This window comes from Capra hircus, chromosome 6, assembly GCF_001704415.2.
Source record: "Capra hircus breed San Clemente chromosome 6, ASM170441v1, whole genome shotgun sequence".
Lineage (NCBI taxonomy): Eukaryota > Metazoa > Chordata > Mammalia > Artiodactyla > Bovidae > Capra > Capra hircus.
This window is the reverse complement of record NC_030813.1, coordinates 115826811-115854580: the sequence shown is the minus strand read 5'-3', so window position 1 is coordinate 115854580 and position 27770 is coordinate 115826811. Positions and strand designations below refer to the sequence as shown.

Below are 27770 nucleotides of genomic sequence, written 5' to 3'. Positions count from 1 at the left end.
GCAGGCAGAGCGGGCCAGGACTGAAAAGATCTTCCAGGCGGAGGAGGGCCTGAGAGGGGCAAAGGCTGGGGGCGGGGCGGGGAGCAGGGTGGGGCTCCCCAAGAAGGGCTGAGGTGCGGGCCGGTGGCAGTGACCTGCCGGGGAGGCCACCCCTGGGCCCCGGGAGCCACCGACCCCCACGGCCCCCAGCCTGCTTTTCTTGCATCCACCTCATCGACCCCCCGACAACCAGCTGACCGCATCTGTGGGGAGGGGGAGGCTGGGCACAAAGGTCGGGGGTGCGCAGCCTCTGCCGCCCGGGTGCAGACGCATGGGCGGCCAGCGGGGAGGACCCGCGTACCAGGGACGCCGCCCCGAAGTCGGGGCTCTCGGTGTGGCGAGCGGTAGCCCCGGCTGGGCCGAGCCCGAGCAGGGGGCTCAGCCGGACAGGCCCGCCCGCCGACGCCCCTCGTCCCCCGGCGGGGCCCGGCCCCAGAAGCCCGGGAGGGAGGTGCCAGGCGACCCTGCGGAGTCCTCTCCAGCCGCACGGCCACCTCCCCCCGCCCTGCGCTGCCGCCGCCGGGGCGCAGACGCGGAACGACGCAGCGCGCGTGCGCCGCGGTCAGCCAGCCCGCGAGGCCGGGCGGCCAGCCCAGAATGCAGCGCGCCGCAGGGGCCGCCGGCCGCGGGGCACGCCGGGACGGGCCGTCGGCGTCCGGCCGCGGGGCACGCCGGGACCGGCAGTCCGCGGCCGCGTGGGCCCGCCCCTGAGCTGGCCGGCGCCGAGCGCCCGCGGGGCCCAATGGGAGCGGCGACCCGGCCGCCCCGCCCCGCGCCGCCCGACGTCGGTGCCGGGACATGGCTGCTGCCGGCGCCGGGTCCTTGAGCTGAGCGCCCGCCGCCTGCCGCCAACCGCCGCCCTCAACCGTCCGCAGGCGGGCCGAGGCGCCGCGGGCCGGCGACGAGCCGCCGCCGCAGCAGGAGGAGGCCGGGCGGCCGGCGCGCTGGGCACATGGCGTCCATCTTGCTGAGGAGTTGTCGCGGCCGCGGGCCCGCTCGCCTCCCGCCGCCGCGCGCCGCCGCGCCCAGGGGTAAGCGGCCGGCGCTCGGCCGACGGCGCGGGGCTGGGGCCGGGGGCCGGGACGGGCGGGGCCGGGGGCCGGGACGGGCGGGTCGCGGCCGCCCCCTCAGACGGGGCGGGTCGCGGCGCTCGGACCCAGCCCAGAGCCGGGGTCCCACCGAGGGGGTCGCCTTGCGCGGCCTCGCCCGGCCGCCCTGCCCGGCCAGGGTGTGGGGAGCGCCCGGGCCGTGGGTGCGGGCGGGAGCCGGCCCGTGACTCATTCGCGCCGCGACCTTAGTCGCCCGGCCACCGGCCGCTGCGTCGGGAAAGTTTTGAAGAGAGCGCGCTGACAGCCTGGGGCGGTGTCGGCGCTCCCCCCCTCGTGGTCGAGCCGGGCGGACCTGGCGCCCACTCGCGAAGACAGTCTTGCCCTCGGGCCGCGTTCGGGGCCGCGGAGATGGCGGGGGGCGCACGGCGGGCACGGGTACCCGTCCTGCGGGACGTCCGTGGGACTGATACCCTGATGGCGTTCCATATGGGCGTCGTGCATGGCCCCAGGCCCTTTCCCTATGGCCTCAGGCAGGTCTCGTCCCTGGAGCTTCAGAGACGCTAGCTGGGACCCGGAGACCGCACCTGAGGCAGGGCTCTCGGGAGCCCACATGGAGGGCGCCTGCGCTGACCCGCTCTCCGTGTCCCTTTTTATATTACGCTTTCTCAGTTGGTTGCTTATTATTTTGTCCAACGAGATTGAGATTCTCGAGTAAAATTACCTGTTTCAAGGTATTTGCCCTTTGTAAAGTCACCCTAGAAAACATGGTTCTTGTCATTTTTGACACTGATGGCTGATCAGCTGCTTAGACCTTTGGAGTCAGGAGAAGGGCGTGGAGCCGCCGCGAGCACTCCTCTGTGAACCGAGTCTGTCTGGCTGCCTAGTCCAGCTTGTAATGCTCACGTCTCTCTCAGGGCTCGCTCTCTCTCTCTTCTTTCTGCTTAAGGATGGTGGTAAAGATACTTTGGCCGCACACATTTCTGTAGCATGATTCACAGTTTAAAAATTAGCTGAATTTGCTTAGTGCTTGAATCATTCCGGGAACACAGGTGTTTCCCATAGTAAGTAAGACATGAAGGGGCTGAGAGGTGGTTAGGACCCAGGGCTGGGCTGTAGGGAGCCAGTCCCAGAACCCTTGAAATGATGCTCCCAGCTGAGCTCGGGGCAGCCTGTTTCTGGAGCACATTTCCCCGATTATTAACACCTTACATCAGTTTGAGTCTTGCCATGATTAGTAAAGGCACAGTATTACACAATGCACAAGGTATTCAGGGTTCCCTTATTCTGCACCTAGTTTATTCCGATGTCCTTTATTTTGCCCCAGGACCCCATCCAGGACACCCCATTACATTCAGTCACAATTTCTTTTTGGTCTCTTGGTTGTAACGGTTCCCCAGACTTTCCTGGACAGTTTTGAGGAGGTCTGGTCAGGCACATTGTGCGACCCCGCTGTCTGGTGCTTTTCTCATGGCTGGACTGAGGTTTGGGGTCTGGGAGGAAGACCCCGGAGGTGCAGTGTGCCCTCACCCCTTCCATCCAGGCTGCCTCTGCAGCGGGACTTGCACGGCCCGCTGACCTTGGCCCGCGCGCTGAGGTGGTGTCTGCTGTAGCGGCTGCCCACCCTTCTGCACGCTGTGCTCCTTGGGAGGAAGTTGCTGGGTATGGCGTGGGCTTGGGAGTCGGCCGGGGCTTGCAGAGGTGGGCTGGCCTGATTTGCCAAGGACTGGGTGTGAGGCAGAAGCCCTGGCCTCCCGCCATTACTGAAACAAGGGAGCGGGCTGGGGAGCCAGGAGTTCTTAGCGCTGTTGCATGTGAGGTGCCCGTTGGACCAGAGGGCCTCATGTACCCACGTGTGTTCAGGTATGGAGTGCCCAGGGAGGATCCTGCTGGAGTTTAGCAGAGAGAACATGGTTCCTGGAAGCCAGGTGAATAAAGGTGTGGGATAGGAAGCAAGGAGTTTGGTTTCTTTTCCCCATCCTGGGTTCCTGGCGGAGCCCCTAAAACCCTAGGAATTTCTTGAATGATAAGCAGATCTTTCGCTATTCATCATGAGCCCATTTCCCACACACCAGAGTTTGTGTTAGCTACGAACCTGTGATTAGAGGGTGGGACCTTCCAGACCTACAAGGAGGGGAGGGCTCTGGAGATGGAGTTCAGTTGCCAGTGACCAAGGGTGTGATTGATAATCCCTAGGCCTTGAAGACAGGGACTCGGGAACGGGAGGCTTGGAGAGCTTTTGGACTGGGAGTGCCTGCTAGGCAGTGAGGACAAGAGCTCCTGTCCCCAAGGGCTCTCCCAGATCTCACACTGTATCCCTTTCCATCTGGTTGTTCATCTGCATCCTTGACAGTAAACCACACTATTGGCTTGAGTGCCTTCCTGGGTTCTGGGGGACATTCTAGCAAATTATCGAAACTGAAGGGGTCATGGGAACTCCCAGGTTTGTAGTTGGCAGAAGTGTGGGCAGCCTGCAGACCCCACTTGCAACTGGCATTCGAAGTGGTGACAGTCTCGTGGGACGGAGCCCTTCCCCGTGGGTCTGCACTCCCTCTGGAGAGTTCGAGTAGAGTTGAGCCGTAGGAGACGAAGCTAGGGCCAGAGGCGGGGGGTGGGAGGACCGAGGGGCCTGGCAACCTCCTGCAGAGCCTGGAGCCCACTCTGAGATTACTGTGAAGGCTTCTGAGTGGGGAGAGCAGGGGAAGGGGCTGCCAGGGCGCTCTGGGTGCTGTGGCAGCTGGTCTGGTTTTTGCAAGGTTGTGGGGAGGCTTCTGTTTGGGAGACAAGGTAGACGGGTCCACCTCGGCTGGAGTGAGGGCTTGGGAGCTAGAGTTAGAGAAAGCATCAGAAGTATATCAGAATCCTAAAAATGTGCTGTGTGCTCATCAACATGGTTTATCCAAGAAACGGTCGTCTCTTGGTTTTGGTTTTCCTGGTCATTCTCATAACCCCCACCTTTCACATGGGCACGGAGGGTGTTGGGTCATTTGGATGGGGCCCGTGCCATCTAGTCTAAGCTATGGTTTTTCCAGTAGTTAGGTATGGATGTGAGAGTTGGACCATAAAGAAAGCTGAGTGCTGAAGAATGGATGCTTTTGAACTGTAGTGTTGGAGAAGACTCTTGAGAGTCCCTTGGACTGCAAGGAGATCAAACCAGTCAATCCTGAAGGAAATCAGTCCTGAATATTCACTGGAAGGACTGATGCTGAAGCTGAAACTCCAATACTTTGATGTGAAGAGCTGACACATTGGAAAAGACCCTGATGCTGAGAAAGATTGAGGGCAGGAGGAGAAGGGGACGACAGAGGATGAGGTGGTTGGATCGTATCACTGGATTGATGGACATGAGTTTGAGTAAACTCCGGGAGTTGGTGATGGACAGCGAGGCCTGGCGTGCTGCGGTCCGTGGGGTTGCAAAGAGTCGGACACGACTGAGCAGCTGAACTTAGCTGAACTGACGTGACCTTGCTTGCTCTGTGCAGCTGTCTGCCTGTTGGGGGTCACGTGTGCCCTGCCTCTTCCACCAGAGGCAGCTGGAGTGAGTCGGGGTGGTCCCACCTGGGGAGACCTGAAGGCCCAAGCTCCCTGGGCCCACGGCCACTAGAGTCTGGTCCCCCACTTAAGGTGCGTTCAGCCAGGGATGCTCCCAAGACACTGCACTCCGCTCGGGGCAGAGCCCTCACCTCGCAGCACGCAGAGTGGGCTTCCGGAAGCTGGCTCCACAGATGGGAGAGACGCCTGCATAAAGCCACTGTTTGAGACTGACTTTGTGTTTTGTTCTGTCACAGGTCCTGCTGGGGATCCGGCCCGCCTCAGTGGTGCCAGCGCCGTGGGGCTGATGAGCTACGTGTGAGTAAATGAACGTCACTTTCTGCCTGTTTAAACGTGGGGGCTGGAAAGTGCTCAGGTGTTGTGGTTCCCAGCTTGTGTAGGTGGTATATCCTACGTTGTTCCCTTAAATCTGGATCTTTGCATCTTGACATATGTAGCCACATTCTTTAGTGAATATTTGGGAAATAAACAGTCATAATCCCAGTACCTGTTACAGGTATTACTAGCCTTTTTGGTGTGTTATTCTGGTCTTTTTTAAGTAATTTATTAGGCTGTGCTGAGTCTTAGTTGTGGCATGTGGGATTTAGTGCCCTGACGAGGATTGAACCTGGGCCCCTGCGTTGGGAGCGTGGAGCCTTAGCCCTGGGCCACAGAAAGGCCCTGGTATCTGTGCTCTAAACCTGCGGTGGTGTCTGCTGTTTGCAGAGCGCTGAGTCTCCTGCGTCCTCACGCAGCTGCTGTTTCCAGGGGCTTCTCTGGGAACGCACACAGACCCTCCCCTGCGCCACGCTCGGTCCTTCCCAGAGGACCCTGTGGACTGATCCCGGGGCTCTCCCTGCCGGTTCTGGGGACGGGTCTGGAGTGAGGCGGGAGGTCTGTGGTACTGCTGAGAGGTGGGAGGGCTTCCCCATTTCTTCCTGTGGGGCTCCTGCACTCCCCGTCTGCCGCCACCCCTGCCCGCACCCCAGGCTTGCTCTCCTGACCCTCGCCTGTGTGCGCCTGCCACGTGCACCTGCCCTGTGCCTGGAGTGGACGCCCACGATCCCTCTTGTGAGACAGTGTCCAGCCCCCGGCGACCCCTTGTCCCTGGAGCTGGCTGCTTTGGGTTCTCTAGTTGGTTTGCTGCCTCCTCCTGGCTCTGAAACTCCGGGAGGGTGCTTCCTGTGACAGATTTAATTCCCTAAAACAAAGGCCGCACAAGTTGTTCACGCCTGGCTGTTACAGCAAAAGTGTGTGTGTAAGCGTGCTTTCGGTTTTTGGCTCTAACATCAAGTGCTAGAATGAGGAGCTGGCCCAGCCTCTCTGCCTGAGAGCAGCTCCTTCGTGGAGGGGCAGGGGTGCGTGTGCAGTGTGTGACGGGGACGCAGCGAAGTGTTTCCAGAAGCCCCTCCCGCAGCAGCCCCTGCCGGCCCCTCTTTCTGCCGGGGTGCTCCCAGCCAGCTCTGGGCTTTGATGTGATTAGGCTTCTCTCCTGACAGTCCCCAGACTTTGTTGCCATGAAATCTCTTTATGATGTGGAGGCATTAGCATACGAGCCTAGACCCTCTCCGCTCTCGCTACAGTGCGCCCTGCCAGCTGTCAGCGTCCCCAGTGGCCTCTGTACCCTGCGGCTGGCGTTCCTGGGGCTGGGGGCCCAGGGAGGTGGCTGGGGGATTGCTGTACAGGGTGTGGTCCCTCGGGGTCAGCTGTCGGGTTTTGGCGTGAAGTCGTTGGGTTTAAGGTTGTGACTGCCAAACAGGCTATCGCTGCGTGTGGACTGGCCTCGCCGGTCTGGACCAGCCCGGTGGTGGGGCGGTGTCCCGGGTCAGCGACCCGAGTGCTCGTGGGGCTGGTGCGCCCGCCGCCCTTGGGCAGGGAGGGTCCGCCCCTGGTGGTGCCTCTGTTCCCCAACTGCCTTCCAGACGACCTTCTGAATGAGTTCAGCTCTGAAATGGTCTTTTGGGGATTGTACCTGGAGTGGCATTAAGCTTGCAACGTCACTTGGGATGTTGACTTTGCAGTCTTCCCGCGGTAAGCTGTTTTCCTCAATTAGACCTTCTCTCTCGGGTCGGGGGGGGGCGGTGTTCCTTGCGCAGGCAGAGCGCCCCGTCTGGAGGTGCAGGAGCTCCCCGTGTCCGCTTTCCCCGTGATTGTTGGCGGCATGTGTGCGGCCCCTTGCTCAGCTCTGTGATTTTGTTTCCGGCTCACCTGGTGGTTAACCGCCAAGCGCACCGTCGTGTTTCTTGGCTTTTCCCGATGCGCTTGCTTCTGGTGTAGTTTTTCCAGTCTCGGTAGCCAGGTCTGTGACTAGAGAACTGTAGTCACTCGCGTTACCGTGACATGCGTTATAGTGACGCTAGCATTGTATAAATTCACAGCACTTAGAAAGTTAAAGTGCCCTCACAAGGCTGTCCTGGGGCCTCCAAGCCTCCAGCGGGTGTTGTGGGCAGCGGTGCCCAGGTCCCAGCCGACGAGCACGCTGTCCTGCGGGCGATGGTGGGGTGCCCTTGGGTCCCTGGGCGCCTGCGCTTTGGGGGCAGCTCCGGGCCACGTGCCTGTCGCCTGATGCACTCTGCACCCTGCCTTCCCTTCCCTGTTTGCCCTGAGGAGCTCAGGGGGCACAGGGGTCGGCACCCCCCTGGCCCGACCTCGGGCCGCTGTCTAGGCACGCTGACGCCTGGGTTGGCAGGTGTGTACGAGGTCGAGCCATGGCTATGTGGAGAGCTGCTCGGGTCCCTGCAGCGGGCGCCTCGGACGCTCTGCTGGCCCTGCTTCACTTCTCTCCTGGAAGGTGTTGGCAGGGTGCTGGGCTGAGGTGGATGCGCATCCGCGTCCTCAGGGCAGACAGGCCGGGCCTCCTCCAGCAACATGTGCTCCCTGTTGAGACGCTGCTTTCACTTGGCGTGCTGTGCACACACCCCCGCTCTCTCTCTGAAGATGGTTTATCCCACAAGAGAGAAGGAAAAGAAAGGCTGCAGGGCCTGGGGTGGGTGGCGGGGTCCTGGCTCCACACAGCTGAGGGGCCGGTGCTTCCAGGACATGGACGCCTGGGCCCTGGCAGCGGGGGAGAGCGGGGCCGCCCTCTGCCCACCAAGAGGCAGCGGTGCCCAGGTTAGTTTCGTTTTCTTGGAGATTTTTTTCAGTGATAAATTATATGATTTGTACTTTTTGAAGATAGCTAGATCTCCCTGATTAGACGGTTGATAACCTCTCGGCTATGCCTGAAGGCAGCCGGGTTCCTGGGCCCTCACAGCCCTCGCCCGACGCACCCCGGGCTGCTCTGCTGAGCCTGCCTTCCGGGGTCTCTGTCCTCGCCTCCTGGCTGCGCCTTGTCACTGACGTCACACCTCGTGGAAGCCACTTGCCTCCTAGGTAGAGGGGTTGGAAAAGTGGGTAGTTGAGCCTGGTGAAGACAGGAGGCGAGGCACCTTCCTGGGTGGGCGTGGTCACCGCCCGCTGGGAGGGCAGAGTTTGTGGGTGGGGGCCCCACTGGGCTCTGGGCGAAGCCGTTCTCCAGCTGCTGGGACTCGGGACAGGGCAGGGCTGAGGGACCAGTGGGACAGGACTGGCCTGGCCCTTTAAGGCAGAAGCAAGGGCCTGGAACAGAAGAGAGGCCACGGCCGCCCCTGCCCAGCTGGCCAGAGCCAACGCGGCCGTGCAGTGCCCCTGCGTGCAAGGGCAGAGCTTCCTCCACCCCGACTGGCGGCGTCTCCGCCCCAAGCGTGCCCGAGGAGCTGTCCAGGGTTCATTCCCAAGGGATGCTCGCGAAGCGGGGAGGCTGCCTGTCTCAGGTCATGTGGCAGTCAGCAACGAAACTGGAGTTTGACCTGGGCCGGGCTGCACAGACCTCGAGTCCCTGCTGCTGGCAGCACACCAGGTGCGCAGAGATGGCCGGACAGGTGGGAGGAAGTGAGGGTGTGCCGGCAATAAACGGCCCTGTTGCTGGGCCTCTGGCCACCCCAGGGTGGACTTGTGCGTGAGAGGGAGAGGTCTCTACGGGACAGGCGAGACACGAAGGCGTGAAACTCAGAAGGGGAGCTGTGCGCGTAGGCTGTGCCTCGGCGATGGGTTCCGAGAGGCCTTCTGCCACTGGAGGAGGGCCTCTTGGTTGTGCCGAGACCTAGGGCCGTGCTAGGTCTGGATGGGCACTGAGAGCTGGAGAGTGCCCGGTGCAGGCTCCAGAAACTCAGGCTGCAGCCAGCGGCCCTCCTCGAGTGGCCCTCTGCAGGCAGACCCTGCGAGCACAGCTGCGTCGCATTGGGGAGCACGCTGGTTCTCTTGCTGCTGCAGGCTCAGGTGCCCTGCGGACCTGATGTGGTGCCAGTGGAGACGGTGCCGAGGTGTGCAGGCAGCTCACTCGCTCCTCGCTGGGCCTCCTGGAGCCAGCGGTCCAGTGGGAGGTGGTCCGCATGTGAGGATTGGAGAGGGCAAGCACAGGGTGGCCCTGCAGGGTCAGGGACCTGAGGAAGCGCGGGGCAGAGCCCGCCCTGTGGGGTGCCCAGCGGGCACAGGCCTGGGCCTGGCGGAGGGGGCGGTGCGGGAGGAGGGGCGGGCCTGGGCTGCAGGCTCTACTCTGCGCCTTTGTCCTGCACAAAGGCCTTTGGTCCGCTGATGCCCGGGTCCGGCTCACTCTTGACTGGAACATTCTCCCTAAATTGCAGAACTTGCTCAGGAGCCGGAAGGTCTTGGTAGTGCTCGCCTCTTAGGGGAAAGCACTGGCCCGGGGGCCCCACCCAGAGGCTGGGTCTGTCTGCCCTGGGGGTTGAGCCTTTGCTGGTTGGTTGTGTCTGACCTGCTCCGTTGAGGCTGTGGGCACCGGCCAGCCCCCCTGGCCTCCCACAAGACCTCTGTGAGCGGCCCCTTCACCTCTGACGGTGGGCGTGGCTCCCTGCCAGGATGGGGCCGGGAGTCTGTCTGTCCAGCTGGCACAGTTGGCTGGGAGGTGTGACTGGCCGGCTGGGCCGCCTCGGCAGGCGGCTGGCGCCTCACCGGGACTTCTGTTCTTCTTCCTCAAGGCCTCTTCCGTTGGGCGCCTGCGCCCCCGTCCACCCCGTGTACCTTTCCTTCCGCGGCGACGCCCTGGGCTGCTGGACGCTGAGGCCTGAGCGCGCGTGCGCGGTGCTGGCGGCGCCGAGGCTCCTCCCCGTGCGCTGCTGGCACTGCTCGCGCCCGCTGGGCGATGACTCCGTGGTGGAGAAGTCCCTCCGGTCGCTCAAGGACAAGAACAAGAAGCTGGAGGAGGGCGGCCCCGTGTACAGCCCGCCCGCACAGGCGGCGGTGAGGAAGCCCCTGGGGCAGCGCGTCCTGGACGAGCTGAAGCACTACTACCACGGCTTCCGCCTGCTCTGGATCGACACCAAGATCGCGGCGCGCACGCTCTGGCGCATCCTCCACGGCCACAGCCTGACCCGCCGCGAGCGCAGGCAGGTAATGGGCGCGTCCGCACCGCCCGCACAGAGGGACCCGGCTCTGGAGGCATAGCTGACCGGGGCTGGGGCAGCAGGGCGTGAAGACCCCCTGTGTCGGAGAATAGACAGTGGGGCCCCTCCGGGGCGTGTGGGGAGTCAGACGGGGCTCTTCCCTCTCTCCTCCGCAGCTGTGTGTGGTTCCATGTTTTTTCATGATATTTAAATGGAATTTGCCTTTGTAGGAAAATATGCACCCTAAAATTTATTTTCAACCATTTTTAATAAACAGTCTGTGACATTAAGTCCATTCACATTGTGGTGAAGTCGGTACCACAAGAACGGTTTAAATCTCTTCCTCAGCTGAAACGGCCTCCTTTAAATAACATTCCCCGTCTCTGGGCCCCAGCTTCTGGCCCCACCATTCTGCTTCCCGAGGCTTGATCTGACTCCTCTGGAAGTCAGAGGAGGGAGACCTCACATCAGTGGGCTTGCAGAGGGTCTGTCCTTTGTGACCGGCTGGTTCCACTGAGCACACTGTCCTCAAGGCTCACCCTTGTGACAGGGGTCAGACTCTCTTTCCTGAGTAACTTTCCATCCTGTGCGTAGACCACAATTTAGTTTACTCCTTCACACATCCGTGGACTTCTGGATTGCTTCCATATTCTGTTTATTGTAGGTAAATGGAATTTTAAAAACTTCATTTTCCATTTGCTTATTGAGCGTATGGAGAAACAGAGTTGATTTTTATCAGCGTGTGGAATCCGGAAGTGTGCTGATGGCCAGCCCTCAGGGCATGGTTTTGTCCTGCTCTCTGCCGGGCCAGGGGGCAACTGCGGAAGCCCTGGGCCGGCCCACGTGCAGCAGCTGCTGGTGATGGGCCCCGCTTCTTACACAGGGTTAGCTCCCACCCGGCTTTTCTTGTCCTTTTTAAAACTCTTTTGGCCGTACCCCACACAGCATGGGTGATAGAGCCCCAGCCAGGGGTCTGACCCGCGCCCTCTGCAGTGGGGGCGCAGGGATCTGAACCACTGGCCTGCCGGGGAGCCCCCGCACCCAGGTTTTCTGAAACCCCAAGGTTTGGCCCCTGGGGTGCCTGCGGAGCCCTGTCCGCTCCCTGGGAGGGCCCGCCACCGCTGCCCTGGCCATTGTGGGAAGGCGTGCTCCCCGGTCACCCTCGGCCCTCTGCCCGTCCAGTTTCTCCGCATCTGCGCTGACCTCTTCCGCCTCGTGCCCTTCCTGGTCTTTGTGGTGGTGCCCTTCATGGAGTTCCTGCTGCCCGTCGCTGTGAAGCTCTTCCCCAACATGCTGCCGTCCACGTTCGAGACCCAGTCCAGCAAGGTGACCGGCCTGTTCCAGCCCCAGCTTGAAGTAGTTATGAAGCTGCATTGTTCAAGAGTGTCATAGGTCACAGCTTCCCTAGAGCAGTGTTCCCCAAGCCACAGAGGAGACCCGTTCATGGGGCATGACATGGCTCTAGGGTGAGGTTGGCCAGCCGAGGCCCACGCCGGCCCTGCCCGCCCTGGGCAGGGAGGCCTTTTGGGGACACGCGTGCCCCGCTGTGTGTGTGCTGTCTGATGGCCTTCATGCTTCCCGTGGCTCAGCCCACAGGGTCTGAAAAGCTTTACTGGCTAGCTCTGTATGGAATTTGTGGTCCCATCTGTGGTTGGGGGTTGCAGGGGGCGAGTGTGTCACACAGAATTGCCTAAGTCATGAGCTAGAAGGTTTTGGAACACAGCTCATCGGTGGAGGAAGTGCTGTCAGGGGGCATGTGGGAGGCTGGGCTGGGGCAGTGCACTTGCTGCTGGGGCTGCACCGTCCAGGAGGCGGCGCCTGGAGGCTGGGGTGCAGTGCCCTCTCTGACCTCACAGGAGGAGAGGCTGAAAAAGGAGCTGCGGGTCAAGCTGGAGCTGGCCAAGTTCCTGCAGGACACCATCGAGGAGATGGCCCTGAAGAACAAGGCTGCCAAGGGGAGTGCCACCAAAGACTTCTCCGTGTTCTTCCAGAAGGTGCTGTGGTGCTGCGTCCCCGTGGCTGGGCCTGTGGCCCCCGGAGCTGGTTAGAGGCTGGGGCCCCTGCCTTCTCCGGAGGCGCTCCTTGCCGTCCTTCCCCCCCTCTTTCACTGTGCATGGTGAGGCTGGGGTTCAGGGCCGGGGCTGCAGGGATGTAACTGGTCCCACCCCATGCCCGTGGAGGCCACACTGCTGTCCTGAGGATGTGCACTGCCGTCCACCAGCCTCATCTGGGTCTCCTGACTGCCTCGGCCCTGGGGGAGGAACTGAGGGCCCACAGTTGTGACAGGGGAGGAGGGGACAGACTGCCCCATGGCCGTGTCCACAGTCAGGGGGGAGGCGGGCCTCCTGCCCCACATGGAGAGACCCCGGCTTCTTGCTGCCGGCCATCTCTGCCCTGCCGGCACAGCATGCGAGGTCCAGGGACCGGGCCGTGTGCCGCATAATGCCCTGGGTCCCAGGGGCCGCTCCCTGTGGGGCCCCTGAGCGTTGAGCTGCCCTTCTGCTTTGTCCTGACTTGAGGCGTGTGCCCGAGAGTTGTGGGGCTGCCGGGGCGGGGGGGGGACACACAGCCTGCTGGTAGTGACCCTTACAATGGCTCCCGCAGATCCGAGAGACGGGCGAGAGGCCCAGCAACGAGGAAATCATGCGTTTTTCCAAGTTGTTTGAGGACGAGCTGACCCTGGACAACCTCACACGCCCACAGCTGGTGGCGCTGTGCAAGCTGCTGGAGCTGCAGTCCATCGGCACCAACAACTTCCTGCGCTTCCAGCTCACCATGCGGCTGCGCTCCATCAAGGCGGACGACAAGGTGGGCGCGCGGCCGGGCTCCGGGGCGAGTGCTGGGGCCGCACGGGGCTCAGCCGCCGTGACAGTCCATCTCCGTGACAGGAGGTAGGCACTGAGAGGGTGGGCTTCACGGCAGCCTGATGTTTCATTACACAGGTATGTCGTGGTTTATTAACCGTTACTTCAGCTAATGTTGTGCTTCCCCAAAGAGCACGCTAAGCAATACTTTTCAGCGTAGATTTTGCCCCAGATCGTTGATAGATTCTGTAGAAACAGTGACCTAGAACTGGGGCCTCCCGACTAAAGGGCAGGAAGTCAAAAGCAGGTCCTGACCACGACCTGGTTGCCCCCTGGCCTGCAGCGCACCTTGAGTATGTGTTTACGGGGAGCGGTCTCGAGGAGCCCCGCATCCTCTCAGGTGCTCCTTCGGCCTTCAGGCTGTGGCACCTGGTGTCTGAGAGCTGGGCCAGCTGGCTGCTGGCCTCCCTTCCGGCTCCCCGTCCTTGCAGCTGCCGCATGTGCTTGCTGCTGCTCTGGCCTGCGTGGACGGCCTCCTGTCTCGTAGCTGGTGTGCTTAGCCCTTACTCTTCCTGTTTCTTCTGCCTGCTTTCTATGTTCCACTTAGTCTCTTTCCTTGCCTTCTTTTGCATTAATTAGGTATTTATTCTTGTGTCCTCTCTCCGTTAGCTTGCTATTTACTTGTTACTTGAGCTGTTTCTCTAGAGTTTACAGCCGGCTCCCCTGAGTACAGGACTCTGGCAGAGTAGATGCTTTTCGGGCCACACGCGTGCTGGGGCCCCGCAGAGTCCCCGCCGCACTTGCCCTCTCCCTTGCGAGCATTGCCTGCGTTTCTGCGCCTGAGCTAATGTCTGTGCTCCACCGCGTGTTTCTCCTCCTGACCCCGGGCCTTCCTGCCTGTTTCCTCCACTGGACGAGTCCCCTCTGTATTAGCCTCCCTCCTGCAGGGTGTCGCTGGGCAGGGGACCCAGGGCTCACAGGTCTTTTTCACGTTTAAAGATGCTGCTGAGTGCTTGTCAGCCGCCAGGCCTGTTGCTGTCCTCTGAAGACGGCTGTCTCTCTCTGCAGTGCCTCAGATTCTGTTTGCACTTAGCAGTCTTGCAGTAACGTCCGAGGCGGTGTTTTTGTGCTCCTGTTTCCTGGTTCTGGTGCTTCCATCGTCTCATTAAACACCACGCCCCCCAGTACATCTGGTTACCTAGCCTCTCTTCCTCTTGAGCTGATTATTCTTAAATCCATCCTCTAAGAGTCCCGTTTTCCGGTAAAACGGGAATTTCCGTCTTGTTCTCCAGAAGCAGATCAGTACCGCATTTCGTAGGCATGAAGAGACGTGGTGTTTCCGCTCTGTGGAAAGCCTGCCATGTGGCTGCCCCACCTGGGGACAGGCGGCCTGAAGGCAGGCAGCCTTGGTTGGGTCCTGCCACTCGCTGTTGCATGACGTTGAACAGGCGGCCTGACCTCAGTGCTGGGATTCCTGGGAGGTGGGGGGTGGCCAGATCTTTGCTGTTGAGAAGTGGACGGGGCATACTTTCCTCCTGACATGAGGTGAAAACATGCGTAAGAAGTCTGGAAAGCAGGGAGAAGCCCCTGAGACCCCAGGAATGACTTGGGAGGTCTTGTGCCTCAGCGATCCAGCCTTGGGCCTGAAGAAGCCAGAAATCTCTGGTGAGGACATACCTTGAAAGCCCACCCTCTGACCAAGGGAAAGGGGTCACGTGGTAAGACAGAGTGCCTGCTCTGCTGCAGCCAGACGCCACGGGAAACTCGTCCCCCACATGCTGGGTGGTGGGGGCTGTGCCAGCGGAGCTCTGTCAGTGAGGTCCGCGAGGGCTGGCTCGTTCCCCCACCCCGTCCTCCCTGCTAGAGTGGCGTCAAGAGGGGCCAGGCAGGCTCTCCTGCCCCTCCCAGCCAGCGAGCACGCAAACGGGGGCCCAGAGTCAACCTACCCGGTCCAGCAGTCGGAAGAGCCTCTGCCCCGGCCTCAGTGGAGGCCACACCCCACCTGTTCCAGGACATGCCCAGAATGCAATTCACAGGTATGACTGACGTCACAGAGCGCTCAGCGCTGTTGGAGGAGCACGTGCTCACAGTTCGCAGAAATGGGGGCCAGGAGATGAGTGGAGGCGGAGCTGCGGCTTGGCCTGTACCCCTGGTGCGGCAGGAGTGGTCAGCTGGAGGCGCCTCTGACTGGGCAGGAGGGGAAACAGAGGTCGGGATCTGTGGTTGGAGAGTTTGAAATACGACTTTTGTACACCCAGGAAAGTCCACAGGGGCAATGTAGACAACTGTGGCTGTTAGTTTCGATCGGTAGATGCCAGACTGTCCGTTACACGCCCGTGAACACAGGGTGTCACACCCCCGCCAGAGTGCTGTAGAGAGAGCCCGCTAGGACAGAAGGCGAGAGTGCCAGGACCTCGTAGCCCCCAACCTGGAGTGTCCAGTCTCCTTTGAAAATCGCTCCTCGTGCTAAGAACCAGGAGGAAGGACCTCAGTGAGAAAAGGCAGTGGGTGGGCGCCAGCACTGAGTGGACAGATACAGTGGGGCATGTTGACCATCGGCCGTTCCCCAGATACGGTAAAAGACGTGGATCTACAGACTTAGGAAACCAAGTGAATCCCAGACAGGACGCACCCACGGAAACCCACACGAAGACAGGATCGGACAAACACTGGGAAGACGAGTAATTCTGAAAGCGCTGAGAGAGACTGCAGGACGGTTTGAGTGGAAGCGCATTTCTCATCAGAAGCCTGGAAGCCAGGAGGAACTGGAAAGTGTTTCTTTGTGTGCTGGAAAAAAAGAAAGAACAGTCAACTCAGTCCTGTACTCAGCAAAAATAAAAATTAAAAATTTAGAAAAAACTGGGATGAAGGGGAAATCAGGATGTTCTCAGATGAAGGAAAGCCAGGCTCTGGTGGAGCATCAGGAAGCGACTGTGTCTGGCAAGCAGCAGGCTTCGCTCCTGCTGGCGAGTCACCCTCGTGAGGCGAGGTGCGGCCGTGGAAGCAGGGATGGACTCCGTGCCCAGCGGTGGCACTGGGACAAGCTCAGCCTGCGGGGGAGGATGGGATGAGGCCCCTGCAGGTCACCTCGTGGTGAGCTGGATGCATCCTGCCGTCAGAGCAGCCCCTGGAAAAGGATGCAGCTGTGCGCAAGGGGTGCGCGCAGAGGGGCCGCGGGCACTGCTGGAGGACGAGCAGGGCAAGTCCTCACGCCGAGTCTCATTACCACTCAGCGCTGGGGGCAGGCCAGACATCCCGCCCTGGGTGAGCGGTGGGAGCAGGACCGTTATGGGTACGGCATGCTCACCGACACGGGCTGCGTGGGTCTTCAGGGCCTCCTGGAAGCTTCCGCAGCGTGCGAACGACAGAGGGTAGAGCACACTTGTGCCTGGGGGCGGCCGTGTCTAAAGGGGCCACGTGAGGTCCTCGCGGGCGCGGCTCAGCATCGCCTCCTGGCCGTGCGCTGAAACCACCCGTCAGGTGTGACGGGGACCCACGCGGCTGCACGTGGTGCTGCAGCTGTCCCCGGGTTGACGGGGCACTGTTGCCCATCATCCTCTCCCATCCCTCATCCCTGCACAGGCTCCTCGAGACCCCAGGGCTGTGCCATCTGCCTCGGGCACTCCTGTGAGCTTCGCTGTGGCCTCAGGCTGCACGGGGAGGGTCAAGAGGCATGTGGAGTGCAGTCACCCCAGTCCAGTCCTTCCTCTCCCGTCCTGGGAGCGCAGAGGATGCTGGCCGTGTGGGGGGATGGGAGGACTGCGGGGTTCAGGCAGAGTGGGGCCTGGGCCTGGTGGGCATCTTTGCATCCCACGGTGGGTCCTGGCCCTTGACCCTGAGGTCCCGCCCTCTGTCAGACTGTCTGGTCCCTGCAAACTCAGAACTAGTACCTTGGGTGGGGGCGGGGATGTTTGTCTCATGTTTGGCAGAGTGTGTTGGGGAGGTTCTAATCACACGCTTAGACTAGCGTGGGCATGGGGACAGCATAGACCCTCCCTGAGGAGGGTGAGCCCTCCAGAGGTCACCAGCTTCTTCCTTTGACAGCTGATCGCTGAGGAGGGCGTGGACAGCCTGAACGTCAAGGAGCTGCAGGCGGCATGCCGGGCGCGAGGCATGCGGGCCCTGGGTGTCACAGAAGACCGCCTGCGGGGCCAGCTGAAGCAGGTGCGTTGGGCAGGGCCCTGGGCCACCGTCGCGGGTTCTGGGTCACCACTGGAGTCTTTCCTGCTGCTCCGCCTGGTCTTGTGAGGATGCCCGAGGGACAGGCCAGCTTCCTGGGAGATTCCCACACGTCCCTCTGCGGAGGCCAGGGGTGTGGGCAAGTGAGACCCAGGCCAGCCCGACCTCAAGGCCCTGCTCTCAGCAGCCCCAGCGCCTCATCCTGCTCAGTGTTTCCCAGTTCCCGTGGCTTCGCTGCAGGGCGTCTGCCACTCATGGGCCTGAGGTGGGCAGCGGGTGTGAGCGTGGCGGCCAACAGACCCCTTGTAGGGCTTGAGGTGTTTCTGGAAGAGCTTGCTCGGGCGACAGGGTTCACTTAGGTGCTGCTGCAGTGGTCGCTGCCAGCCTGCGCCCCCCTCCCCTCCCCGACACAAACCAGAGCAAGGGAGGGTTCGGCCAGGCCCCGCGGGCGGCCAGGCCGGAGGTGAGCCTGGGCCTCGCCTCCCGCTCACAGTGGCTGGAGCTGCACCTGCACCAGGAGATCCCGACGTCGCTGCTCATCCTGTCCCGGGCCATGTACCTTCCCGAGACCCTGTCGCCCGCCGACCAGCTCAAGTCGACCCTGCAGACCCTCCCGGAGATCGTGGTGCGTGTGGCCGGGCCCTCTAAGACGCCCCCAGCTCACTCTCTGTCCTTCCTCCCCTGAGGGCCCTGCGGGGCGTGGGAAGGTGACCCTTGGGGTCCTCCTCCTTGGGAATCAGGCCTGGAAGGGACAGCGCCCAGAGGCACTGGCTGGGCGCCACAGCTGCGCTGGCAGGGACGCCTGCCCCGCGTCGGCACGCTCACAGGCTCCCCTCCCCGAAGGCGAAGGAAGCCCAGGTGAAGGCGGCCGAGCTGGAGGGTGAGCAGGTGGACAACAAGGCGAAGCTGGAGGCCACGCTGCAGGAGGAGGCGGCCATCCAGCAGGAGCTCCGTGAGAAGGAGCTGCAGCGGAAGAGCCAGGCGGCCGCGGCCCAGGCAGCGGTGAGCGGGGCGGGCGCGGGCAAAGCGGGCGCTGCCGTCTGGGCCCGAGGCCCTGTGGGCGCTGGGGCCTGGAGGAGGAGCGGCGTGAGTGTGCCTCACCCCACTCGGCGCTGGCTCGGAGCGTCCTGCAGGGGAGCCTCGGGGGGGTGGGCCTGCTGCCGGCCGGTCAGGCTCCGCAGACCACCCTCACGGAGACGGCTCTCTGGCCCGCGGTGTGTCTGCCGGTGTGGACGCCCCAGAAGACTGCGGTCCTGTTGAGGGTGCTGAGCCGGCAGCGGCCTTGCCTTTCAGAAGGAAGCGGAGCCTGAGGTAGTGGCTGAAGGCGCCCCAGGGAGGCCGGTGGCTGAGCTGCAGCTGGAAGAGCCTGCTGTGACCCTGCCTTCCGAGGTCCTGAAGGACAGCGCGCCCGTCCTGGAAGGCTTGAAGGTAACAGCGCTCGCCAGAGGGAGCAGTGTGCAGCCGCCAGATGCCAGCGGCTCCAGGGGCTCCCGAGGATGCGGGCCTGGATTGCAGCCTGGCTGCGGAGGGTGACGGTGGATGGTCGCGGGGCGTGGAGAGCGAGCCCGGAGGGGAGGCGGCCCGGCCTTGGCTCAGCCCGTGCTCCTCGGGCGGAAGGCCCAGCAGGGAGGCTGGTGAGGCCCTCGCGGAGGCCCACCTGCTGTCACCTTCCGACGTGCTGCGTTCCTGGGTGCCCACTTCTGGCAGCCTCGCCACCCTGCCATGACCCGCACTCGGGGACACCCCTGCCGCCGGGCGGGCCTTGGTACAGGGGCGTGGCGGGCGGAGCAGCTTCTGAAGAAGCTGGGTGGGGGGTGTGTTCATGGGCAGGAGCAGCGTCATCAGTAGCTGGAGTAGGAGAGAGGAGGCAGGGCACGGGTTGCGTCTGGGGGTTCCCAGCGAGTTGTGGGGTGGGGGACCCTGTGAGGTCACGCCTGTCAACACCTGGGTGGGGCTGGGCTTGGTGAGGTGTACCGAGGGCCCAGGGGGTACGGTGTGAGGATGGAGCCCTGAGGGGGAGCATGGGGTCATCGGAAGTGGAGGGGAAAGCCCCACTGCAGGGCCTCGGAGGAGCTGGGGGACGCTAGCCCTCCAGGCCGGTGGGTAGGAAGGGCCTGTGATGGGGCACGGGGTGGAGAAAAGCTGTTCATGTGAGAAGAGAAAGCATGAAGTGTCAGTTTGGGGGGTCCTGCTGAAGTGAGCTGTGTCTGCAGGCGCAGCTTTCGGGGAGCAGTGGTGCACGGGGGCTGGCGTAGCCTGGGATATGCCCAGTGGGCTCTGCTTCACCTGGTCATGGCCTGGAAGACAGGTGAAGATCAGCACTCCACGTCACCGACGTGAGGCTCGAGGAAAGAGGCTCCTGGGAGCCTGGGCTGGCCTCGGCTTGAAAGGAGACCTGGGAACGGTCAGGGCCGGAGGAACCAGGGTCTTTTTGAAGACAGTTTGGGGCGGAGGCAGGAAGCGAAACAGAGGCGGGGTCTGGTCGGGGCCGCAGAGCGCAGCCTGGAGGAAGGGCTCCTCAGTCCGCACTCAGGCCAGGATGACTGGCTATCTGTGTGGAGAGAGAGGCATCCCGTTGCCACTGAATTAGGACTGAGACAGAGAAGGATGTTTCAACTTTCAGGAGAGCTTGTGAACTAAGGGTTGCCAAGGATGACTTAGCAGGAAGCACACAAAACTTCAAACAAAGAACCTCAGTTCCTGAGAAAGATGCCTCAGAGAGCAGGGCGGTGCCGCTCCTGTCTGCAGTGCAGCGGTCTTGGGGTGTCGGCCGTCCGCAGGGGCAGGGAACCCAGGTAGCTTCAGGAAACTGTTCGCTGAAAACCTCACCACGGGGAGAGGCTTCGGGGCAGCGTAGCGCACGCTGCTGGTGCTGGTGCTGGTGCTGGTGCGCACACGGAGGGAAGATGTCCTTCCTGCACCGCACACACTCCTGGCAGGAAGCTGAAGAGAAGGAGGACCCTGAGATGAGCACCTCCCGAGGCCACACCAGGGGCATCAGAGGCAGCCGCAGAAGGGGTCTGTCCTGAGCAGACTGTGCTGCGCAGACTCCAGGACGTGAGGGGCGCCTGCTGTGAGAAGGACGGTGCATCGTGACCGGCAGCCCTGGCGGTCAGTGGTCAAGAGCCCGCCTGCCCATGCGGGGGGTGCGGTTCCATCGCTGATCCGGGAGGGCCCCACAGGCTCAGCCCGCGAGCCGCCGCTGCTGAAGCCCACATGCCCTGGGGCCTGAGCTCTGCGCCGAGAGAATCCCGCGCCAGTGAAGAAGGCCTGCCAGCGGCAGTGAGGAGCCAGTGCAGTCAGGATGAGTGCCGGGTGCTCGTGGATGAGGGTGGACGCGACCAAACAGTTAGAAAATGCACCCTGACCCGGTGGGGCTTGTCTGGGGAATACAGAAACATCAGTGTCACGAGCACGTTAACAGACAAGAGCGAGACCGTGAGCGGTCATCTCAGCAAAGGTGTGGAAAGCACGGGGCTGAACTGAGCCCTGTACTCAGCTGACGTGGGGTGAGCCTTCTGACCGCAGGGCCGCGAGGGACGCCCCTGATCAGAGGACACCCAAAGGCTGGGGGTGTCTGCACCCCAGCTGCTCCGCATTGGCCGCAGGGTCTGGCCAGGATGGTCAGACGAGGAGAAGATGGAGTCACGTGGAAGTGGACTGTTCACAGATGACGTGACCACCCAAGAGTGCATAGTACTTAGTGCTAGAGATGAACAACCAAGTGGAAATTTTCAGAAACATATCACAGGTAGATCATACCCCAAAAGTGAACTACTTGGGATAAATTTGGAAATAAGCACGAAGACCTGTACAGGATGCTGTAAACTGTTGTTGAGGTGAATTAAAGCAGTACGTAGCGAGCTTCACCGCACTCCTGGACGTGAAGACTTGATGTTGGTAAGACGTTAATTCTTGCCAGCTCATGCTCAACATTCTCCAAGCCAGGCTTCAGCAATATGTGAACCATGAACTCCCTGATGGTCAAGCTGGTTTTAGAAAAGACAGAGGAACCAGAGATCAAATTGCCAATATCCGCTGGATCATCGAAAAAGCAAGAGAGTTCCAGAAAAACACCTATTTCTGCTTTATTGACTATGCCAAAGCCTTTGACTGTGTGGATCACAATAAACTGTGGAAAATTCTGAAAGAGATGGAAATACCAGACCACCTGACCTGCCTCCTGAGAAACCTATATGCAGATCAGAAAGCAACAGTTAGAACTGGACATGGAACAACAGACTGGTTCCAAATAGGAAAAGGAGTACGTCAAGGCTGTATATTGTCACCCTGCTTATTTAACTTCTATGCAGAGTATGTCATGAGAAACGCTGGACTGGAAGAAACACAAGCTGGAATCAAGATTGCCGGGAGAAATATCAATAACCTCAGATATGCAGATGACACCACCCTATGGCAGAAAGTGAAGAGGAACTCAAAAGCCTCTTGATGAAAGTGAAAGAGGAGAGTGAAAAAGTTGGCTTAAAGCTCAACATTCAGAAAACGAAGATCATGGCATCCAGTCCCATCACTTCATGGGAAATAGATGGGGAAACAGCAGAAACAATGGCTGACTTTATTTTGGGGGGGCTCCAAAATCACTGTAGATGGTGATTGCAGCCATGAAATTAAAAGACGCTTACTCCTTGGAAGAAAAGTTATGACCAACCTAGATAGCATGTTGAAAAGCAGAGACATTACTTTGCCAACAAAGGTCCGTCTAGTCGAGGCTGTGGTTTTTCCAGTGGTCATGTATGAATGTGAGAGTTGGACTGTGAGAAAAGCTGAGTGCCAAAGAACTGATGCTTTTGAACTATGGTGTTGGAGAAGACTCTTGAGAGTCCCTTGGGCTGCAAGGAGATCCAACCAGTCCGTTCTAAAGGAGATCGTTCCTGGGTGTTCTTTGGAAGGAATGATGCTAAAGCTGAAACTCCAGTACTATGGCCACCTCATACGTAGAGTTGACTCATTGGAAAAGACTCTGATGCTGGGAGGGATTGGGGGCAGGAGGAGAAGGGGACGACTGAGGATGAGATGGCTGGATGGCATTACCAACTCGATGGATGTGAGTTTGAGTGAACTCCGGGCGTTGATGATGGACAGGGAGGCCTGGCGTGCTGCAATTCATGGGATCACAAAGAGTCGAATACGACTGAGAGACTTCACTGATCTGATCTGTGGATTCAGGACCACCACAATCCCAGCATCCTTTGTTGTTGACGTTGACAAGCTTATTCTAACGTATGTGGAAATTCAAGGGACCAGCCATGTTTTCTAGACTCATGACAAAAGACCCTGATGCTGGGAAAGATTGAAGGCAGGAGGAGAAGGGGATGACAGAGGATGAGATGGTTGGATGGCATCACCTACTCGATGGATATGAGTTTGAGTAAGCTCTGGGCGTTGGTGATGGACAGGGAGGCCTGGCGTGCTGCAGTCTGTGGGGTCGCAGAGAGTCGGACACGCCTGAGCGACCGAACAACAGCGAAGAATAGCCGTGATGGTGGGTGAGCAGGCTCCTTGTACTGGCGGATGGAACTGTACGTGGCGGTTAAAGGAACATGCCGTCACGGTGCATCTCAGAGTGACGGAGCTCGAGCCGTGTGACACCGTTTGTCAGAATCCCAGCAATGAGTCTGTCGTGACAGAAGTCCCGGGGCGGGGGGTTCCTGACACGAGGAAACCTTTGGGGTGATGCTGCTTCTCGGTCGGGTGGTGGTGGCTCTGTGGGTGTCTGCCAGACAAGCCTGCACAGGCGCCCTCAGGCGTGGGGGGGCACCGGGGCGTGCCGCCACCACCTGCGCGGACACGCGGCTTGGACAGGAAGGTGGCCAGCCCTTCCGGGGAAGCCAGTCACTCTGTTTCACATAGGTGTTTTTGGCTTGCCGGTTGGTTTTGTTTCCAGGAAGAAGAAATAACTCAAGAGGAAATTGACGTACTCAGCAACGCGTGCTCAAAACTGAAGGAGCAGAAGAAGTCCCTGACAAAGGAGAAGGAGGAGCTGGAGCTGCTAAAGGGGGACGTCCAGGACTACAGCCAGGTGGGGCGCCCTCAGCACCCAGCCACGCTTCAGCAGGCCAGGCCCGCTGGCCCACAGGTCTTCGGAGGGAAAGCTGAGTTTCAGGAAATCCTACTCGGCAGCTCCTCCCGCATTCCCGGGGGCCACGTCCCTGGGAATGCTGGCCACTCGCCCTTGTAGGCGACGAGCAGGCGTCTTCTCGGTTTCTAAGCACGTGAAGGCATCAGATGAGCAGCCTGGTCACTTGATGTGTGAAACCTTACGTTTGTTCCTGACTTCTCAAAATAGGCTTTCTTACATACTAGTTCTTTTTTCTTCTTGAGGTTGGTAGAAATAATTTGCCGTTCTCTCCTCCTCCTCGTGGCAGCCCTCTCATGGTGCAGGTCCCCTAATTCCCATGTCGCCTCCCGTTGTTCCCGGTGACACTTGCTTTTAGGGAAAGCAGACGGTCCCGTTCCTTGATTCTTTCATCCATTAGGAAAACAGTCAGGGTTCAGAAAAGAGTCCGAATTTCCTTTGATACGAAGACCATGTTTGAGTTTTCAAAGATGAGAACAGACCTGCATGGTGGACAGGCACAAGGGAGCAGCTTTGTGGCTGGCGCTACGGGCCTGTGCCAACACAGCCCAGACCTTCCCGCTTCCATGATGCAGTCTGGACTGACCCAGTTACTTTACAAAAAGTAAACTTAAGGTTTTGCCCTGAGACAGTCTGTTTACAACTAAATAATTTTATTAGGATTTACAGGAGATCAAGAAGGAACTTTCAAAGACTGGCGAAGAAATGTACGTGGAAGAGTCTAAAGCCAGCAAAAGGCTGACCAAGCGTGTGCAGCAAATGATCGGGCAGATGGACAGCCTGCTGGCGCAGTTGGAGGCCGACCAGAAGGCGGGCAAGCTGGGCCCCGCCGCCGAGGGCGCGCCTGCTGGGTGAGTGGGCGCCTTGGACTCCGTCCCGGGGCCTCTGACTCGGCGCCCTTCTCAACCTGCGTACCTGCCAGCCACCCCTTCGCTCTGATCTAGCAGGTGCAGCTTCTCCACGACACTGTCACTGAAGCGGCTCTGAGTCAGGTCTTCCTAGCACACTCCGTGCGTGCACACGCAGACACTGCACACGCGCAGGCTGGTGCTGTTGCCGCGTGGGGAAGGCCTCTGGCAGCTTGCCTGCTCTCTCTGCATCCGCCCCTCCCACCCTTCTCTCAGGCTGCCATCGCGGGTCCTTCCAGAGCCTCCATGGGTCACAGCACCCCCAGCCTCTCCCTGCCTTCCTGCCTGCAGCCTCAGCCCCGCTGGGCGCCTGTGTCCTCAGACCATCGCGCTCTCTCCTGCCTCCTCCCTCTTCCTGAGCTCCTGCAGTCATGACCCCCGTGCAGGGGCCAGTGTTCCCTCAGGTTAACCTGCTGTGCCCTGTGGCTCACCTGCCTCATGTGTCAGAGGGCAGTGTGGCCCCTCCCACCCTGCCCCGGGCACAGACGGGCCTGAGGAGCCCCCTGTCCTCATCGCCCCGGAAAGGCTGGACGTGCCAGGCGGCTGTGTGCAACCGGCAACCACTCAGAGTGGTGGCCTCTGCCCCGCTGTCCGCATTGGAGTGGTGGCCTCTGCCCCTCTATCTGCTCTGGAGTGGTGGCCTCTGTCCCTCTGTCCGCGCTGGCCTGGGGTACCCAGCTGATGGGGCAGGGGGCCCTGGGTGGAGGGCTGCTGAGTCAGGTCTGGGCTGCAGGCCCGCGGGGGTGAGGTGCCATGTGCAGGCTGTGTTCCCAGAGAGACAGTGATCAGCGTCTCCGAGCTCATCAGCGCCATGAAGCAGATCAAGCACATTCCCGAGAGCAAGCTGCTGAGCCTGGCCTCGGCCTTGGACGACAACAAGGACGGGAAGGTCGACATCGACGACCTCGTCAAGGTGGGTCTCGGACCCCTGAGGCCTGAGAGGCACCCGGCCCCCAGTGCTGGGCTCCACCTTCGTCAGGAGCCGGTGGGCTCCGGCGTCTCTGGGGCCCCTGTGTCTCCAGCCCAGTGGGGACTCTCACCCGGAACATCAGCTGCCCAGCGTCCTGGCCATGGTGGTGCAGGGCCTGCCCGCAGCCCTTCTGGGTACTCCGGGCGCTCTGCCCCACGGAGCCTGGCCTGCAGCCTCTGAGCTGTGCAGCCCACCTGCCTGCGGCCCTGGGTCCCGGGAGGCCTAGCTGGTACCCTCCCAGGGCTGCGACCTCGGGCCTCCTGCCCCCGGAGCCCCTCTCTCGGCTGTGTGTGGCCTGGGCTCTGGAGTCTGTCGGCTCCTTGGGGTCGGGGGTCTGGTCCTCAGAAGGCCAGCGTGGGTGGAGGACCCCAGCCCCCAGGGGGACAGTGCCGAGGGCCTGCCTGGCCAGTCGCCATGTCCCGCCGGCTGTGCTCTGAGGGGAGCCTCTGCTGTGAGGGGCAGAGCGGCCTGAGCCCCGTGCCCCCTCCCATGTGCACAGGTCATCGAGCTGGTGGACAAAGAAGACGTCCACATCTCCACCAGCCAGGTGGCGGAGATCGTGGCCACGCTGGAGAAGGAGGAGAAGGTGGAGGAGAAGGAGAAGGCCAAGGAGAAAGCGGAGAAGGAAGCGGCCGAGGCGCAGAACTAGGGCCGGCCCAGCCCCCCGGCACGCAGGCCTCCACGCGCCCCCTCCCACTGCAGTGGTCCCGACGTGATGCTGATTGCTTTGAAGTGATTCTTAGTGACGGACCTAATATTTTATCTGGAATAAATCAGAAACTTCATAATCAAGTAATTTTTAACATTCATCATTCCATGAAGATTGAGTCAGCCCGGAGCCCCCGTGCCTGTCCAGGGAGGCTTCTCTGGGTCAGCAGGGGCCCAGCGCCATGGGGTCTCAGCCGTGGCGGGCAAGGGTGGCCAGCCAGCGGGAATTGTGGCCCTGCACAGCCCCCCGGCTCCTGAGGTGGCTCGGGCCTCCCTGCTTGCCCCCTGGTAGCGTCTGCCGCAGAGGAGAGGACCCATGCAGGGATGCCCCCGGCAGACACAGCCGCCTCGGCCTGGAGAAGCAGCTTCATGTGTCGCGGACTTGGACTCCTGAGCGTCAGTGTGAACCAGTGAGCAAACCACGCCCACTGTCTCCATGATTCCTGGGAACCTCGTCTGACACTCTCATGTGGGCATCCATGTCCTTTCCTGAGTGACCTTGGATTCTTACCTAATCCTTCAGCTAGCTAGCGCTGAGCTTCCTCACGCAAAAGTCTGCCCAGCTGAGCAAAGTGAGCATCAGTTAACGCCAGGAGAGGTGCTGGTGAAGCCCTTGGAGATGAAGCCTCCCCTGTGCAGGAATCGGTCATGCTTCTAAGCTGGGATGTCATCACCTCACCCCACACCCCGGGTGTTCAGATGGATTTCACCGCGTGACTCACCCCAGAGGCTGTGGGGGCGCTCAAGGGGCTTGTGTCTGCCTGAGGCCCCTGGCCACGGGCATGCGGCAGGTCCGGGAGCCGGGTGGCCGTGGCCCAGCACCGTCTGGCTTGGGCAGGGCCAGCCAGAGCGCTCCGTGGTGAACTGACGTGGGCCCTGGGAGACCTGAGGCTGGTGGGGCCGGCAGGATGAGCGAAGGGGCACAGCTCCCAGATGACCTGAGACCTTGTGCTCAGCCGCTGACGGACTGTGGACGAGCGGAGTACCTCTGAGTCCTCCAGTGGACACCCTTGTGGGGGCGGTGGGTGCTAAAGGGTTTTATTTCGGTAATTTCAGGGGCGTGTTGTAGGTGCTCCCTCGGTGTTTACGAGTTATCTCACGTGTGGAGTGGCCTGGGTTTCCGCTGCAGTAGTGCGCTTGCTTGTGGCGCTCGCGGTGGCCGGCGTACTTGAGGAGAGGCTAGTCTTTCCCAGCCCCGTCCTCACCTTGCTGCCTTCACCAGGCACCCAGTGCAGCCCCCTCATGTTCTCAAGCCCCCGACCCCGTGGCAGCACCTCCTCCCCACTGCCCCCACCCTGGCACGGTGGGACCCCTCTCCGGCATCTGTACCCGGGCCTGTCTGCTGCAGGCTTCCCTTTCGAGTTGCTTGTTTTTACTGTCCTAAACTTTATTTATTGCAGCTGAGCAGAGTGCCCGGGTGTGGCTGTAACCGGGGAACAGTGCTGGGAGTGAGCATGGGGTGTGACGCGGCAGCGGGGCGGCTGTTTGTCAGCTGGGCACCCGGGGCCTGCCCCCGCCTTCCTGAGCTTTCTCAGGAGCGTGCTCAAGTCCCCGGGGCTGTGACACCGTGCCCGCTGGAAGCGCAGCGGCCTTCTCCCTGCTTTGCGCCACCTGAACACCCCCCGTTATTAAGGATTCAGGAGACTGACGTAGCTTCCAGAGTCGCTTTGGAGTATCCAATTCCAGATTTGAAAGCGAAGGCACCGCATAATTTGTGCAGCGTCACCTCCAGGCAGTGGACGTCACAGCAGCAGGACCAGCTCACCTGAGGGCCTCCTCCTTGGGCTGCGTGTCAACACCTTTTTTAGAAATAGCGTTTTTTATTAAAATACCAAACTCATGTTTGGGTAACAGCTCAGAGCACAATTTCTGAATCATGTGGCCCGTCCACAGTTGGGGTGGGAAGTGGCAGGGCTGTCAGAGTGTCTGGCTCCCGCTGCACTCCAGCCCGGCCTCTGGGGTCGCCTGCCCTGGGAGCGCGCGTCCCGCCTGTCCTCGAGACGGTGCTGGAGACTAGACCCATGATCTCACGTGAGGAGAAGGCTGAATAAAGTGCCGTCTTGTATGA

General features: G+C 61.0%; 1 protein-coding gene across 1 annotated transcript; it reads left to right on the top strand.

Annotated features, from left to right (window-relative positions):
- On the top strand, positions 817-27770 carry LETM1 (leucine zipper and EF-hand containing transmembrane protein 1). The gene is made up of 14 exons (XM_018049812.1): positions 817-1070; positions 4874-4934; positions 9632-10043; positions 11219-11362; positions 11893-12030; positions 12641-12844; positions 16885-17004; positions 17513-17644; positions 17863-18021; positions 18313-18447; positions 22925-23059; positions 23777-23967; positions 24799-24937; positions 25494-27770. Exons 1-14 carry the CDS (start codon positions 992-994, stop codon positions 25641-25643), a joined length of 2199 nt encoding a protein of 732 aa, XP_017905301.1. The 5' UTR covers positions 817-991; the 3' UTR covers positions 25644-27770.